Source organism: Capra hircus, chromosome 4, assembly GCF_001704415.2.
Source record: "Capra hircus breed San Clemente chromosome 4, ASM170441v1, whole genome shotgun sequence".
NCBI classification, from domain to species: Eukaryota; Metazoa; Chordata; class Mammalia; order Artiodactyla; family Bovidae; genus Capra; species Capra hircus.
The window spans coordinates 804,154-821,345 of NC_030811.1; the positions used below are offsets into that span (position 1 = coordinate 804,154).

General features: G+C 60.0%; 1 protein-coding gene across 1 annotated transcript in view; it reads left to right on the plus strand.

The window, feature by feature from the left end:
• Positions 1–17,192, plus strand: part of PTPRN2 (protein tyrosine phosphatase, receptor type N2) — a 546,252-nt gene that overhangs the window by 182,748 nt on the left and 346,312 nt on the right. The window contains exon 15 of the mRNA XM_018047462.1: positions 514–593. Within this exon, the coding sequence (XP_017902951.1) occupies positions 514–593 (80 nt within the window). The remainder of the gene's footprint in view (positions 1–513; positions 594–17,192) is intronic.

Consider the following 17,192-nt stretch of genomic DNA (forward strand, 5'->3'; position numbering starts at 1 on the left):
GGTGACGGGCCAGGAGATGCGGGGCTTGGGGCGTCCTGATGGAAACAGCCTCCCGCCCACCTCAGACGGATCAGGGATCAGTTGTTTAAAAACGGAGGCACTTTTCAAAGTCATGTTCAACAAAGTATCTAAAATGCTTTGAACAGTTTTGATAACTCCTGGCCAGCAGTCCCCTGCCAGTTATTTTTATACTGAGTAGTTCTTAAAGATTTCAATAAGTTTTCAAGAGAATTTTAAAAATGCTTCTCTTTCCCATCTGTTCTTGGCTCCTGTGGCTCCCTGGGGAACTGACTATTAAAACCTGTTTCCATAACAGTTTTCTCTTTCCGTGCAGGAGTGTCTGCTGGCTGCTGTTGGTTTACTGGGGTTGATTTGAATTTTTCTGTAAGAGCCCTGCCACATGTATTTTTAGAGTAGCAGAGCCTGTGGGAAGAGCCCCTGGGACCCACGGTGGCCCTGGGGTGTGTGGGGTGTGCCAAGCAGTCCTGACACCTCCTAAACGGTCTCTTCCAGGGTCGAGGGGCCAGCGGTGACCTTCAGGGTGCGCGCCAACGCCCAGAACGTGACCGCGGCGGCCGCAGCGAAGGCGGCAGGTAAGGCTGTTTCTGCACACGCTGCGCTGGGCACAGGATGCCCGGATGTAGCACAGGGTGACTGTTTCAGCCAGCCTTCACTGGTCCTGTACATCGCTAAGCATATAAACTCCTTTAACAGGGTCGACGCTTCCTCCCAGGGTGCAGTGCAGTGCGTGTCCTGGGTGACTGAGAGAGTTCCTGGCAGTTGAGGTCATGTTGCGTCTGTTAACTTAAAGTTTCTCTATCCACTGACAGTAAACAGGCATAAAAATATGCCCCTTTAGTGGAACAAACCCTGGGTCGTCTTGATCCCGGTTGCTGTTGGCTTTTCCTTGCAGTGGATCTTGGTGCCCTTAGTAACGCTTATTTGTTCACAGTAATGATTTGGGGGCCTCCCAGTTGGCGTCAGTGGCGCACATCCCACCTGCCAATAATGCAAGAGACATGAGACGTGGGTTCGATCCCTGGGTTAGGGTGCTCCCTGGAGGAGGACATGGCAGCCCACTCCAGTATTTTTGCCTGGAGAAGCCCATGGACAGAGGAGCCTGGCAGGCTACAGCCCATGGGGTTACAGAGAGTCGGACAAGACTGAAGCAACTTAGCATGATGATTTTGGGGACAAGAGCTGTCTGTTAAAGAATTCCTCGCACAGTCGTACCAGTTCCCGTAAATCTGACAGGTCTGCCTGTGGAGACAGCCTGCTCCCAGGCTTCATTCCGCTGTGGGGGTGGAGCTTGGGGGGAGGGGTGGGACCGGCCCGCTGGGCAGTCTCCCCGTCCTGCAGAGCACCCGAGCGGGCCCTGGCAGCGGGCAGCAGACTCCAGTCTGAAGTCTCTGCACCCGAGTGGCCACGGGCCCCCTCGCTTCGTGGACTGGCTTCATGCCCCTCCTTCCTCAGTCCAAGAGGTTACGGAATATGCTTAAGACCAAAACAGGCACCAGCGTTTCACGGAGATATGCCTAATCGTCCCATGAGTGGCAGTTCATCCCAGTACTGGGAAATAATACTTTCAGGGGTGGATTTGTTGGAACTCAAGAACAATATGGATGGAATGGAATGGAATGGAATGAAGTCTCTCTTTAGACTCGAGGCCATGCACTTGTGACAGTGGCCTGCCACTATTTCGCTGCTCTCTGGGGGAGTGAGGTTGGCTGCTTAAAACCTGGCATCTTGGTTTTTGTCTCATGTGTCCCTGTCATGCATGGAGAGGGAAGGGCACCTGCGGCTTGAGTGTCAAGTCACAGCCTCTAAACTCAGATTTCTACGTTACTCCAGCGTGCCCATGAGCCAGCGTGGATGCGGAACCAGGGTGTGGGGAGGGGCTGTCAGGGTGTCCACGCCGAGGATGCTGAGCCCCGTTGTCTCTGAGGGCCCAGGCGTCTCCAGGAGATGCCTTCAGTCGAGGCCAGCCCCCTGCTTAGGGGTCGTTGGTCGGTACCAGTGTGGTTGAGCCGCGCCAGGCTCTGTGCGGGCCGGGGCATGCTGAGGTTTGACCGAACAGAGACTTGGCCCTGGTGAAGGTGCAGCCCTGCGGGGGAGGCGAGGAGGGGGTAATGTTGCGCATAAAGCCACGTGGTGTGGCTGGTGACGCGACGTGCGCTGTGTGTGATCGCCGAGGTATCAGCTATGCCAGGGAGCCTCACACGTAACGTCACATAACGTAGCAACACTGTTCCGTGACTGCATGTTGCCTGAAGTGCTGTATACCACGTGGAAGGTGCGGCGCGGGCCGGGGCGCGGGGCGAGGGGCGGGGTGATGGGCGTGGCGGGGCACGGGGCATGGCGGGGGCGTGGGGCGTGGCGGGGCGTGGCGGGCGTGGCGGGGTGGGGCGCGTGGCGTGGGGCGCGCGGGGCGGGGCGGGGCGGGGCGGGGCGCGGCGTGGCGGGGCGCGGCGGGGCGGGGCGTGGCGGGGCGTGGCGGGGCGGGGCGCGTGGCGTGGCAGGGCGGGGCGGGGCGTGGCGGGGCGGGGCGGGGCGGGGCGCGGGGCGGGGCGGGGCGGGGCGCGGCGGGCGGGGCGTGGCGGGGCGTGGCGGGGCGGGGCGCGGGGCGTGGCGGGGCGGGGCGTGGCGTGGCGGGGCGGGGCGGGGCGGGGCGGGGCTGGGCGCGTGGCGGGGCGGGGCGCGGGGCGGGGCGGGGCGCGGCGGGGCGCGGTGAGTGGCAGCGTGCTGTAGTGAAGCGCAGTTCCCTGCACTGTCGTGCGTTGCTCATCGCGTCATGTCAGGAAGTGGAGGGGTTTCTGTAAAGAAACCAGGCCGCAGTGGGACCAGAACAGATGCCGGCCAGCAGAGGCCGGGGCTGCCAGGCGCCGGGGTCTGGGGCTGCGCTGCTCAGGAGGCGGCGGGGAGGCCGGTCGGGTGGCTTGGGGAGGCGGCTGGAAGCCGGGTCGGGCGGGCCGGGGACTTGCCGTACTGGGCTTGGGGCTCCGGGGACGAGCGGCCGGGCATCTGCATGGGGGCCGGGCCTGGCCTGGGAGCCGGCGGCATGGCGCCCAGCCTATCCTGGAGTCATCTGTGGCGTCCAGGTGGGTTTTGTAGTTTCTCCTTTATTGGTCCCTCCCCTTCCTTCTCTTTCCCGCCCTGTGCAGAGTGCCATGGGCCACAGAGAACCAGGGAGAACTGCCCTCGTCTTCACTGGGCCTGGAAAGAGACGTTTGGGCCCAGACATCCTGAAGAGGCAGGGAGGGCTTTCTGGAGGGGGCAGCCTGAGGAGAGAGCCCTGGGGCTTCACGGGTGACGGTGGGATGGGACCTGCAGCGTTAACTTCGGACAGTTCCCGGCTTCCACGTGAGGGACGTCCAGTGGGTGGGGTGGCCCGGCGGGGAGTCGGGAAACACTCTGGAGGCATTTGGGTGACGGGGCCTCGCGTCACGGATGGGACATGGTGGCATCGTGGGTGAGCTCGGTGCTGAGGAGCTGGCTGTGGGCCCTGGAGACGCGGCTGGCGTGTGCTGATGTGTGGGAAGCGCCCAGGCCGAGGGCCCCTTCTCCGGCTGGGCCCAGCGGTGGGGAGCTTGTCGGGGAGGCAGGAGGTGCTATGCAGACAGGCCCATGCACACTGGCCGTGTTCTCTGGGGCCTCGAGTCTCTGAGATGAGACGTGCCTGTGTGGCTGGAGAGAGGCGGCCCCTGTGGGCAAGCAGGTGCCCAGCGGGGTCTGCGTTGAGGCTCGCAGCCCGCCCCTGCCGGGCCCCAGCGGCGCTGGGCAGGGTAGCCTGGGCCCACGTGGGAGCGGGGCTTCCTTCCTGACGCGAGGTGATGCTCAGGCCTCTGATTCTCGAATTGTTCCAGTGCAGTGACTTCAGAAGCCCTGTGATGCCCAGCTCATAACATCTAACGGAGTCTTCCCACGGGCCTGTCGGCATCAGCAGTCCACCCCCTTCCTCCTGGCCTTACCCACAGCCCTCTGCCCGCCTGGTCACCTGGCTGGCCTGGGGCAGGGCCTGTGGATGTTGGGACAAGGGGCAGGAGAAGCACCGCTTGCTGAAGGCCTGCTGGGAGGGGCTGGACCCCGGCCTTGGGGGCCAGCCTGAGTCCGTGGCGCTCGGCAGGAGGCCCTGAGGAGCTGGCAGGGACAGTGGGCACAGGTGGGTCTCGCTCTCAGGCTGCTGCGGCCAAGGCTGCCTCCCGGGGCTGGCTCCCACCTCTCGCTCGTTTCCTCCTGCACAGCGGCCCTGAGGCTCTCACAGCCGTTACTGAAAGTGAACTTCTAATTCACAAGGCATGCCGTACCCCAGGTTCACAGGACATGCCGTGAACACAGTCATACAGTTCACAGGGCACACTGCACCCCAAGTCCATGTAGTTCACAGGGCGTTCTGGTACCCCAGTCCCTCTAACTCACAGTGGACATTGACACCCCCAAATCCGCCTAACTCACACGGGCCGTTGGGACCCCAGTCCACCTGGCCCTGAGACACAACTCTGTGATAACTCAGCGTGTGCCTCAGGGCATGGAGGAGACACCGTGGGTGGCTGTGTTATGGGACCACACTCTCGGGGTGACGATGGATGTGTGAGATGTAGATCAGTCAGCAAATGAGTCGCCCATGGTCTGCAGGGTGCCGCCGGCCGCCCACGGAAGAGCCAGGAAGCAGGCCCGGGGGTCGGAGCCCTGGGGCTGATCCAGGTGCTGGTACAGCTACTCCTTTCTTCTCTAAAGATGGTTTGCTCTCGGTCAACACCTCATATTATTACAATTGCACAGTCAGAAAAAGCCAATTCAAAGTGAAGTCTTCAGCAAGAGCAGCGATAGGGCTTCCTCCCACGGGATGAAGCAGTATAGGTAGTCTTGTGGCGTCGCAAGCAGCCCCACGCCCTCGGGGAGGCAGCTCAGCCGCCCCTTGCCGGCGGAGACCCGGCGGTGGTGAACCCGCGCAGCCGCAGCCGTCCCCGCCCGGGACAGCAGCTTCATCCTGCAGGGCTCGCCAGGCGCGGTGACCCCTGGACCTGTGCCTGGGCGTGGGCAGCAGCGCCGTCTGTGAGCCTTCCCGCAGGGTGCCGGCTCCTTCTCCCGGCTGCAGAGCCTGGAGCAGGGCATGGCTGTGTGCCCTCCGTGACACGCACAGCCAGCGTTCTTCGGCCTCCTTGTTTCCTTCCCCTGAACATCCTGGGGTGAAAGGGAGGGTCGGGCGGGGCCCAGCGCCCCTGCCGGGGTTGGGGGGCGCCTGCTCATGGGCTCTGCCCAGCCAGGCGCCCACTGTCCTGCCCACCGTCCACTGGGATGCCGCCAGCCCTCCCCGCCCCTGCCAGCTCTTCCCCCCAGCAGCCCCCTCCAAAGCCACTCGACCATGTCTGTGGCCCATCCTCCCCAGGGCGGCCAGACAGAGGGTGGGCAGTGTGGAGTGGGCCCGTGCAGAGACGTGGCCCCGGCTGCAGGGGCCCGTGGAGGTGGGTGACTGAAACGAGGCTGCCGGGGAGGCAGAGCTGGAAGGGGCTGCCCTCCTTGGGTCGGTTACTAGCATCCCCTTGACTGCCGACCACTGTGGGGCCACTAAGCAGACACAGGTGTGGGCCTCAGGCCTCTGCCTGGACCAGCACCCAGGACTCGGAGCACAGACGCGGGCAGCTGGTGAGCCCGCGGGGCTGGCAGGCTGGACGGAGGGGCAGAAACGCCAGGGCGAATGGCCTGCAGGCTCCCAGCTTTGTCAGCGGGTACATCCGGGGGGGTGTCAGGCCAGGGTGCCGCCCGCCGTGGGGCCCCCATGGTCTCTGGCTGCTGGAGAGCTGGGCTGCCCAACAGGCCTCTCCCACCAGCCACGGGAGATGTTCAGAAACGTCAGTCAGCTCAAGACTGCATCTCAGAGTGATTCCACATTTGTAAGACTAGATGCAGGGGGCGGAGCGGACGTGAGCCCTGCACAGCCCCATGGAAGGTCCACTCCCCCGAGCTGCCCTGGAGCGGGGAACCCACCCCCGTCATCCCTTCTTGGGTGGTGGGTTCCCTCCTGGTTCTCAGGGTGCAGACTGGCTGCAGCGGCCTCGAGTGGAGCAGGTGGCACCGTGGGGCAGGGGGCTGCCCGTGGAGCAGGGGGGCCCCATGGGGCGGGGGGCCGCATGGGGCAGGGGACTCCCCGTGGGGCAGGTGGCATCGTGGGGCAAGGGGGCCTCATGGGGCAGGTGGCACCGTGGGGCAGGCGGGCCCTGTGGGGCGTACAGGCCATGTGGGGCAGGGGGCTGTGTGGGGGCCACGTGGGGTGGGGGTCCCGTGGGGCAGGGGTCCCATGGGGTGGTGGGCTCCCTGTGGGGCAGGGGTCCTGTGGGGCAGCGGCTTCTCCCCAGGTGCTCCCCATCCAAGGACCCCCATCCGAGCTCCCTTCCAGCCGACATCCTCCCCACAGGGCCACACGCTGGTGCTGGGGGTTCCTCAGATCCTCTGCTGGGCTCACACACGCTTTACATGCAGAAAAGCTTGCTTACGGCGGCCTCCGGAGCGCGCCTCTGTTCTGCATAAATGTTTTTATTTGACCACATTAAACGGGTTTAGCCCCTTTGGTGGCAGTTTAGTTGCTAAGTTGTGTTCAACTCTTGAAATCCCGTGGACTGTAGTCCGCAGGCTCCTCTGTCCATGGGATTCTCCTAGCAAGGATCCTGGAGTGCGTCGCCATTTCCTTGGCCAGGGACTCTTCCCAACCCAGGGATGAGGCCCGGGTCCCCTGCACTGTGGGCGGGCTCTTTCCGCTGAGCCCCTGGGAGGCCCTGTTCCAGTCTGTGACGCAGCTCGCGGGGCAGCGTGTCTGCACTGGGGTGCGGGGCTCCTTGCCCTCTGGGAAGCCCACTTGGGCAGAAGATGCGTCCTTCTCTCTCCCCTTCGAATGCTCTCTTCTCTGTCCCACTCACTAGCGACCCTCCCCCAGAGCCTCCCAGCATCACAGGCCCCCCGCTGCTCCCTCCCCTGTGGGGACCCTCAGAGCCACTGCGGTGCTGGCCCTGAGCCCTGAGCCCACAGACACTGCTCTGTCAGGCCCTGAGTGGGTAGGAACAGGGCAGGGTTAACAGCCCCCCCAACGTCTGTCCCCCTCTGGGAACAGCCGGGACCCTGGACCTAGGGGGAGGACTGGGCCGCTGGCTGGCCGTGCCCCTGCGGCAGGTCCCCAACAGAGATCAGAGCCCCCGGGGGTGAAGACACCCACTCCCAGGTGGGCAGGACCAGCTCTCCCCCAGGTCTGGTGATGAAGGAATGGCCGAACCATTTCATCAGTGTAAGAATCTCCCCCACATCACTCACAGACCCCTTGGTCACTGATTCTGGAGGAATCTAGTGAGGGCTGTCTGCTCTTCCTTAACTTTCAAAGCCCAGTCTCCAGACTCCATTTTGCTCCCTTCTGAAGAGAAAGTCAGAAAGCAGAGGACAAGCGACTACGGAGTCAGAGATCCCTTACGTGAGAAGACGCTGCCCGTGCTAAGCGCTGGCACCCGCTCAGCAAGGAAGCCTGCTCCCCGGCGGCACGCCCCAGTTCCTGCCGCTGTCTGCGAGAACGTCCCGCCTCTGAACCAGCCCCTCGACTTCTCTGCCCGGGACGTTCTGATCAGAGGTGCTCGACCCTCGATGGGCCCGTCCAAGGCGGCAGCTGCTGATGCAGGTGGGGACCCTCCTGCCAGAGACAGAGAGAGGCTTGCGCGTGTCTTCACGCCTCCCCTTTGCACGAGCGATGCCCACTCCAGGCCCTTGCTCCCTCACGCCAGGCACTCATGGCAGAAGCAAACTTCAGCCTTTGTGTTTGGAGCTGGCAGTGCCCTGGGGCTGTTTAGGGAGGCCTGGAAGCCGTGTCCAAGTTCAGTGTGAGTTCTGACATGTAAATTCACATGAGGCATATTTAATCAGTCACAGCGATATGCTAATTGGATTCATCTGTGGACTGAATGAGACGCACATTTGAAGAAAAATGAAGGGAGCGCCTCGCCAGCTGAGACACTTTGTAACCAGTGCTGTGCGTCATCAAAGTGCGAGAAGGCCAAGGCGCCAGGCACGTGTGGGGCCTCCGCCGCCCATTCAGGTCTGTGTCCTGCCTCACGAAGGGGCTGACGCTGTCCGTGGTGCTGAGTTTAGGAGCCCTGGGGCACCTGACACCCCGGAGACCCAGGAGTCCACGATGGAGTGTGTGTGTGAGCACAGCCTGAGACACCGTGCAGAGCATGGGTGTGAGCGTGCAAACCCAAGTGCAGGCGTATGCAAGTTTTGCAAGCACCAGTGTGCAGGCCTGCAGAAGTGGAGAGGAGGCGGTGTGCCTACCTGTCCCAGTGTCTCCCTGGCTCAGATGGGGCTCCCACCCTCCACACACGTAGTGTGTTCAGAGGGGCCTGGGGTCCCCCTCGGGGAGCTGCACATGGGCTGCGGGTGGTCTGCCTGCATCCAGCTCGGGGGGATCAGTGACCACCCTTGCCCCTCCCAGCACGCCCTCCTGTGCCACCGTGGGCACCCTGCTCACCATCACGTCTGCCTCATGTCCTTTCGCACGGGCAGAGGGAGGCTGGAGCTCTCAGGCGTGAGGGCCCCTGGGCCCGGGTGCCCTGCAGGGGCAGCGTCTCCGGGTCCCACCCTCCCATCCTCACCAGCCCCCCCGCACACGACCGCAGTTGAGGGCTTCCCACGCTGTCCGCTGCAGCAGTGTGCCAGGGCAAAACTTACCCTGCGAAGCCGTGGTGCACGGGGAGGGCCAGTGTGGCCTGATGGAGCCGGGTTGGCAGGACCTCTGCCGTGTTGAGTGTCCTTTTGCAGGAACAGGGGTGTATGAGTGATGAGTAGGCTTTCCCTTTCTGGTGGGCAGGGACTCACCAAACAGACTCACCCAGCCAAGAGCAGGCAGGCAGGGCGGTGGGGGTCAGGGTGGGCGGGGGTTCTGGCCATTCCCCACTGAGGATGCCTCTGAACCCTGTGGAGGAAGGAGCCCAGCCTGGCTGCAGAGACCAGGAGGGTGTGCGGGGAGGGGGGGTGGGGCGGGAAGCAGGAGGCCAGGACGCAGGTACATGGCCTGTGGGCGGTAGGAACGCCTGGGGAGAAGGCCTCAGGGCTGGTTCACCATCCCCAGAGGACCGGAGTGGTCAGCTCTGGGCCCGCGGGGTGAGTCATGCAAGCGGGTCAGGGTTGCTGCGCGATTCCTTTCTCTGGTTGAATGAGAGGGCACGTGTCGGCATGGTGCCCCGGGTAGTGACCGTGGGGTGTGGAGCAGGGCTCCGCTACGTGACTTGTGGTTTTACTTCCATTCGAAGAGGACAGAAGTAGAAGCGAGGTTGCTGCAAAACACGCGTGATTCGTGAAAACCTGCGTTCTGGGTGGGCCTGCTCTTCAGAATTGTTCTGTGCGGTTTTCACCATGGCTCTTCTCGGGCGATTTAAGCCGCGGTTTGCGTGGCCAGTCTTCCCAAGGACGCGCTTGTTCCAGGTCTGTGCACCTGCTGGGGCGTTCGCAGGGGGTCCGTGTCCTCGGTGCGCTAACTCCTGGGCCCTGGAGGTGGCTGAGCACCAAGAGTCTGCCCGGAAGCGAGGAGCCGCCGGGCTGTGCGGGGAAGCCTGAGCCCAGGCGCTCAGGGCTCAGCCACAGGTTGAGCACCAGGCCTGCTGGCGCAGCCATTTGAGGGTCTCCGTGAGCAGGCGCAGAGATGAGGCAGCGTCCGCCAGGAAGGCCGACGGCCCCGGTACCCGAGACAGTGGCCGGGAGGCGGCGGGGGCAGCTGGCTGAGAGCGAGGAAGTGGGCAGGCGGCACCAGTCCCGGGAGCGGCCGGGCCCCCGGTGGGCCGGCAGGACGTTGGGGCCCTGGGCCGCTGGAAAGAGGGCACCTGCTCTGCCTGCTTCACCCACCCCGACCCCCAGCGCAGCCTCCTTTGTTCCCTGTGGCTCAGGGGCGTCTAGGTGGCTGGTGTCCTGCGGAGTCCCGCCGTCCGTAGCTCCGCCCCTCGCCCCGGCTCCCCTTCCGGCTCCGCCTCCACCCCGGGGCCCTCCCTGTGCTGGGCGCCGGCAGGCGGGAGGCTCGAGCTCCTTCCCCGGGGCTGCGGCGATGTGGCGATGTGTCTGGTCATCGCCTGCGTCCCTGGCCCTCCTCCCAGACGGAAGACCTCCTGGGAGGGAAGGAAGCTGCCCATCTGCCGCAGTCCACCGAGCAGGTTCTGGGGTGCGTGGCTCCCAGGGGTCCTCCTGATACCCCACAGAGAGCTTGGTGCGCTCGCTGTGCGTGGAGCGGGCGCAGAGCCCTTGTTCCGTGTTGGTCAGCGATGTGTCTGGGGTCCTACCCCGGCCGGGGGCCCCCGCCCTCCCTGGCCTGACTGTAGGCGGGTCGCCCGCCCCTCTGCTGACCCAGGAGAGTTGAGGTTAAGGTAGAACCGCACCTCCCTGGGTGGAGACCGTCTTCTCCCATGCCCGGGGAGGGCAGGTACAGCGGTGGGGGGCGAGGGGTCCTCACAGGAAAGCCCGCCCCCGTCCCGCAGGCGCAGAGGCCCCCATCCCGCAGGCACAGGGGCCCCGTCCCGCAGGCGCTGCCTGCTCCCCGCCTCGTCCAGGTGCACAGTGTAGGCAGGCTTGGTGTCGTTACCACGGGGACAGTGTGGGGAGTGCGCCTCCTGGGAAAGTTCCAGGTGGACTCAGTGACCGGAAGGGCGGTGCCCGGGGAGAGGCAGCGTCAGGACCATGGGGTTAGGTTTTGCCCGGGTCTGGGCTTACCTGGCTGTGTCAGCATCGCCAACTAGTTGTGCAGTGATTAAGAGCCGCTCGCCCCACGGGTCCCTCCAGCCCCGAAAGACAGAACCGGAGGCGTCTGCTAGGCAGCCTCTGGAACCCCTTCCGACGGGACGCGGGATGGGGGAGGCGGCTCGCGTCCCAGGCATGTCCGACTGTTCTCGCCTCCCTGGCTGCCCGCGTGCCTCAGGCCTCTCTCTCTCTCTTTCTTGCTAGTGTCGGCACGGCTGACCCGGGCCGGCCCCACCGGCAATTCTGGGTGCCGCCCCAGCATTTGTCTGCGTGCCACGGTCTTTACCGCTGGAAGGTGGAAAAGTGGAAATCCGAAGAATGCAAACATGTTTCCAGTTTTCTTTTTTAAAAATAAAAGCAATTATTTCTGCAGCCACTTGGAGCCGCCTGATGCGGAGGCTGGCTCAGCTTCCCTTGTTCTCCGTGTCTTCGCCAGAAATAGACGCTGGTGCTGCAGTCCAGGTTTCTGAAAAGCCTCAGCTCTTGCGAGGCAGGTCCACACACCGAGCTGTGTGTTCGGGTGGTTTCAGCATGAGCCTCTGGTGGAAGGTGGGGTCGGTGCTTGGGTGTGGGCCCGGCATAGGGCATTCGACAGGAGGCCCCTTTGGTTCTGAAAGTGGGAGGTGTGCTCGGAAGTCGCCCCACAGGGCTCATCTGTGGGAAGGCTCATTCCCCCACTGAGACGGAAGGGCAGCCCCGGCCACCTCCTCAGGGCTTCCTCTACTTAAGCCGAACGTCTGGAGGTTGTGTGCAGCACAGGACACCTTCCCTGGGCATCCAACACCCCATCTCCAGCGCCCAGGCCAGCCCCCTTGTGGTTGTCTGGGTTGGGGTGAGGATTAGGGTCATCTCAGCTTCTCCCCTGTGCCTTGCACTCCACTGATGAGTCTGATTTAATAGGCGTCTTTGTAATGATAGCTCAGCTGGTAAAGAATCCACCTGCAATGCAGGAGACCCCGGTTCGATTCCTGGGTTGGGAAGATCCCCTGGAGAAGGGATAGGCCACCCACTCCAGTATTCTGAGGATTCCCTAGTGGCTCAGCTGGTAAAGAATCCGTCTGCACTGTGGGAGACCTGGGTTCAATCCCTGGGTTCTATCTCTGGGTTGGGAAGATTCCCTGGAGGAGGGAACGGCTGCCCGCTCCAGTATTCGGGGCTGGAGAATTCCCTGGACTGTATAGTCCTGGGGTCGCAGAGTCGCACAGGACCGACCGACTGTCACTCACTGGGCCCCGAGCCCTCACGCAGGGTGATCCTCAGCACTGGCTGAGCCCTCCTCCCGGCCCCTGATGTCTGTTCTCCCCTTGGGGCTGCGTGATTTAAACCCGGCCCCTGGTTAGCAGGAACTGGAGAGACCCAGAGGTGGAGCGCTCTTTGCTTTGTGTTTTCCGGTTTTCGGTTTTCGAAGAGGTGCGGAGTCAGGGGGGCGGGGCGAGGGCAGACACGGATGAAAGGGTCACGGGCGCCCCAGCCCCGCGCCCCGTTCTGTTCTTCGCGCTTCATCCTGCAAAGCGCTCCTAGACGCATCCGCTTCGTCACTCCCCTCCTGTTTCCTGTGGCACTCAACCACTTCTTATTTAACCAAACACTGCTTTGGACATTTCACGGGCTGTTGGTTTGTAAAACCTTGTAACTCAGATAAAGTGTTTTGAAGATTTTCTGATCATAAGGAGCCTATAGGGTGCTCCAGGGGTTAGTTAACTGTATGGAAATTGTGTGCGTGCTGGTGCAGGGCAGCAGTGTGAGGCGCGGTGCTGGCGGCCGGTCTGTCCTCTTCCCAGAGTCCTCCGCCTCCCCCATCCCTGCCCCGGCCCCTCCCCCTCTGGTGCTGGGCTAGCCCTTCAGTGAAAGAAGCAAGCTAACCTCGCAAGCCCCCCGGAGGCTGCGCTGGCCTGCCGTGGGTCCTGGCGGTGGCACATGTCCTCAGGTCACGTGTCCAGCTTCAGGATCTCTTGGCGTCTTTAACTGCATCTTCCTTTCAGTCAGTCGTGTCCAACTCTCTGCGACCCCATGGACTGCAGCACGCTAGGCCTCCCTGCCCATCAGCAACTCCCGGAGCTTGCTCAAACCCATGCCCATCACATCGGTGATGCCATCGAACCATCTCATCCTCTGTCGTCCCCTTCTCCTCCCGCCTTCAATCTTTCACAGCATCAGGGTCTTTTCCAATGAGTCAGCTCTTCCCATCAGGTGGCGAAAGTATTGGAGTTTCAGCTTCAGAATCAGTCCTTCCAATGACTATTCAGGACTGATTTCCTTTAGACTTGCTTCTGTTGACTTTACTTTCCAGGAGGCTTCTAACAAGTGCTATCTATACAGGAAGCCCCCACACCGCGTGATGAGGAAGAGCTTTGCAAGATGGAAGCATTAGTAAAGGAGCCAGTGGTAGTCTGTTAGTCGCTCGGTCGTGTCCGACTCTCTGTGACCCCGTGGACTGTAGGCCACCGGGCTCCTCCATCCATGGAATTCTCCAGGCGAGAATGCTGGCATGGGTTGCCGTTTCCTTCTCCAGGGGATCTTCCCAACCCAGGGATCAAATACCTGTCTCCTGCACTTCGGGCATATTCTTTACTGTCTGAGCTACCTTCTCAAACATGAGCTTAGTCATTGGCAGGAAAGGGTGTCATTGGGAAAAGTCTTGTGGCAAAGACTTAGGGAGAGCTGAGAGCTGACCTTACAAGAGCCAAATACACAGAAATTTGATTCCTTTTTCTGGACCTAAGTACTCAGGTTTCTGTCTGGCCAGAGGTTTTCCGAGAGAATAAATATTGACTATTTGTAGCTTCCAATTGTTTCTTTATATTAATGGTATTATGAACCACTTCAGGGAAAAGCAGTCAACACACTGTAGGGGATAATGTACTTTTATCCTTACTTTCCTTGGCCCTTAATAACGAGCAGGTGTATTTCAGCTTCTGGGTCCTCCTCGGATGCTCCTGGCAGGATCCCTGGGCCCCTGCAGGCGCCTCCCTGATACTTGCATTTCTTTACATAGATTCAAGTTTCTCACCTACTTTGCAGAGAAATGGGCTTTCCTGGTGGCTCAGATGGTAAAGTGTCTGCCTGCAATGCCAAAGACCGGGGTTCAATCCCTGGGTTGGGAAGATCCCCTGGAAAAGTAAATGGCAACCCACTCCAGTATCCTTGCCTGGAGAATCCTATGAACAGTGGAGCCTGGTGGGCCACAGTCCACGGGGTCGCAAAGAGTCGGACACGACTGAGCGACTTCACTTTCCTCTAAGTTTCTCACCCACGTCGCTTCCCTTCCCTCTAAGGAGCTTCTTTCAACGTTTCTTTCAAAGCGGCTCAGCTGTGGGCAAGTCCGCTCCTTTCTCACACCTGAGTCTCGGTCTCTGCTCTACTTCCGCAGGCTGCGGAACGGCGCGGGTGGTGCGGTGCTCGCTGCCTGGCTCGCTGAAGGCTTCCTCCGCTCTCTCCTTGCTCACGTGGGGCAGGTCTCTCCTTGCGCCCGGAGCTGCTCTTCTCTGCCTTGCATGTTGTGCAGTGGGAGCTGCCGTGCGACTCTGAGGGCGCGTGCCCTGCTGGGCGCTCCCTGAGCTCCCTGGCTGTGTTCCGTGGCCCGCGCACTCTGAGCCTCTCCAGCCGTCCTGTCTGCGGTGGCGCCCTCCCCGTGTCGGAGGTGCGCCTCTGCAGCCGCCCCCGGGTCCTGGGTTGCCGCGCCTGCCTCTCTCTCTCTGCAGAGCAGCTTCGAGGCGTCCCCCTCAGCCCTGTCCGGCCCAGGCGTTCGCCGTCTCCACTACAGTGCTCCAGCTTCTAGCATTTCTTTTTGGTTCTTCTTGAGCATCTGCGTTTCTCTACTCTGCCCAGCGGTTGTTACATGCTATCCCTTTTTCCATTAGCGACCTTAGCAAATTGACGCTAGAGATTTGAAATCTCTGGCCTGGTCGTCCCAGTCTCTGTTCTGCCTGAGTCTCGTTTTGATCTCACTTTGTCTTTTCAGACTGTGATGTTTGTTTGTTTTGCTTTTTTTGGCACGTAATGTGCTTTGTAATTTACTTGTTGTTGTTGGAAGCCAGGTGTGTGTGCGTGCGTGCGTGCGTGCTCAGGCCCTTCAGGCGTGACTGACTCTGTGCACCGCGTGGACTGCAGCCCACCAGGCTCCTCTGTCGATGGGCTTCTCCAGGCAAGAACACCAGAGTGGGTTGCCATGCGCTCCTCCAGGGGATCTTCCCGACCCAGGGATGGAACCTGTGTGTTACATCTCCTGCATGGGCCGCCGGGTTCTTCACCACTGGAGCCGCCTGGGAAACCCTAGAAGCCACACAATAGGGCAAAATGGCCCAGGGTACGCAACCTTCAGCGTGAGGCCTTGTGTCCCTCTGGGTGCGCGTTGGGCGGGGTGCACTGTCCACACAGCCGTGGCCGCCAGAGGCTGATAGCTTTCCAGTGTCTTTGTTTTGCCTGTTTCTTTTGGGTTTCCCCAGGGGACCCTTCTTCTCGGAGGAGTCACCTGCAATTCCCTGTGATGTGCGGGTGGGCAGCCCAGGCCCCGGCCCCAGGGTGACTCTCAGTCTTCAGTGAGCCCAGGCTGTGCGCCCCACTCAGCTGCTCAGTGTGTCTGTCCCTGAAGTGAGGCAGGAAGGCTGCAGGGGCTGGAGTTGGGAGCCTGTGGGCACACTTGGTGTCTTATCCGTGCCGCACACGTAGGATTTGCAGCGTCCTGTGTATTGCACGATGTGTGCGCTGTGAATGCTGTACACGCTTTACATGGACACGTGCGCTCACCCTGGAACCGCGTGGGAACCACGGCGCCAGTGCTCCCGCAGGCGACGCTCTGCAGGTGACTATAGTCAGTATCTGCGCACCCACATCTACGGCTGAGCCAGCCACCGGCCTCTGGGGTTTACTACCCAAAACCCTGCAGTTCAAGCCTGTGCTGTTCAAGGGTCAGCTGTGTTTTATTAAAATATGTAAATATAATGACTTACATATAAATGTCATATACTTTACATATACTGTATATTGCATATAGGGTAATACTCTTATAATCATAACAAAGTATCATATGTGACTACTAATTCTTTTCAGTTCATTATATATGCTACAAAGATAAAGATACAGCTTAATTTTTATCTATTTATATGGTATCTTCTTACTGGATAGAATTTAAAAATTAATCTCATCAAGTCTATCAGTATTTTTCTCTATGTTTTATTTTATGTATGCATGGATTATTATTCAGCCATAAAAATAAGGAAACCCTGCCACTGGCAACAGTATAATGAAGTTTGAGGGTATTACAGGAAGTGAAATAGTCGGGCAGAAAAATACAAAATACAATGACTGTATGATCGATCGCTCCTCCTCGTTGTTTCCGGAAAACCAAACCTGTAGAAACCAAGAGTAGACTGCCGTTTACCAGGGTCGGGGGCAACAGGGAGACAGTCAGAGGCTGAAGTTTCCAGCTGGAAGATAAGTAAGTACTGTAGACCTCGAGTCAGCCTGGTGAGCACGGCTGCAGCGTTGTGTTACAGACGTGAGTGTGCTGACAGCAGGCCTCACGTGCTCCACCACACACGCACACGCACGCGTGTCCACGCATGCACACGCACACACGCGTGTGCACGCACACGCACACACGTGCACACACACGCACGCATGCATAGTAACAGTGTGAGGTGGTGGTGTGTTAACTAATCTTACTGTGGTCAGCATCACATCACCATGTTGTACACCTCAAACTTAGATGATGTTGCTTGTCAATTATATCTTAATAAAGCTGGGAAAATAGTAAACATTCAGTTCAGTTCAGTTCAGTTTAGTTCAGTCGCTCAGTCGTGTCCGACTCTCTGCGATCCCATGAATCGCAGCACGCCAGGCCTCGCTGTCCATCACCAACTCCCGGAGTTTATTCAAACTCATGTCCATCAAGTTGGTGATGCCATCCAACCATCTCATCCTCTGTCATCCCCTTCTCCTCCCGCCTTCAATCTTTCACAGCACCAGGGTCTTTTCAAATGAGTCGGCTCTTCATATCAGGTGGCCAGGGTACTGGAGCTTCAGCTTTAGCATCAGTTCTTCCAGTGAGTATTCAGATTGATTTCCTTTAGGACCGACTGGTTTGATCTTGTAATTTTTCTTACTATAAGTCTTGTTGGATCCTCTGTTAAATTAAAGGACTCTACTCACCCTTCACTTTTTCAGTGTTTCGTTTTCCAAAGGAATGAGGTTTGCTGAATGATTTTTAGCCGAAAACCTTTACTGAATTAAGGAAGTTGTATTCTTAGTTTCTTAAAATTTTTTAAAATTTGAATGGATGAAACGCTCGTTCTTGATCTCTGAAATGCTATTGGACCTTTCCTCTCTTTATCTCTCGGTAAAACAAATGGCACTGACAGACTCCCTGCTGTAGGAGCATTTTTGCAATTCTGGGTTAGATGCTTTGGCTGAGAACTTTTGTTGGACTCAGTTGCTAGTAT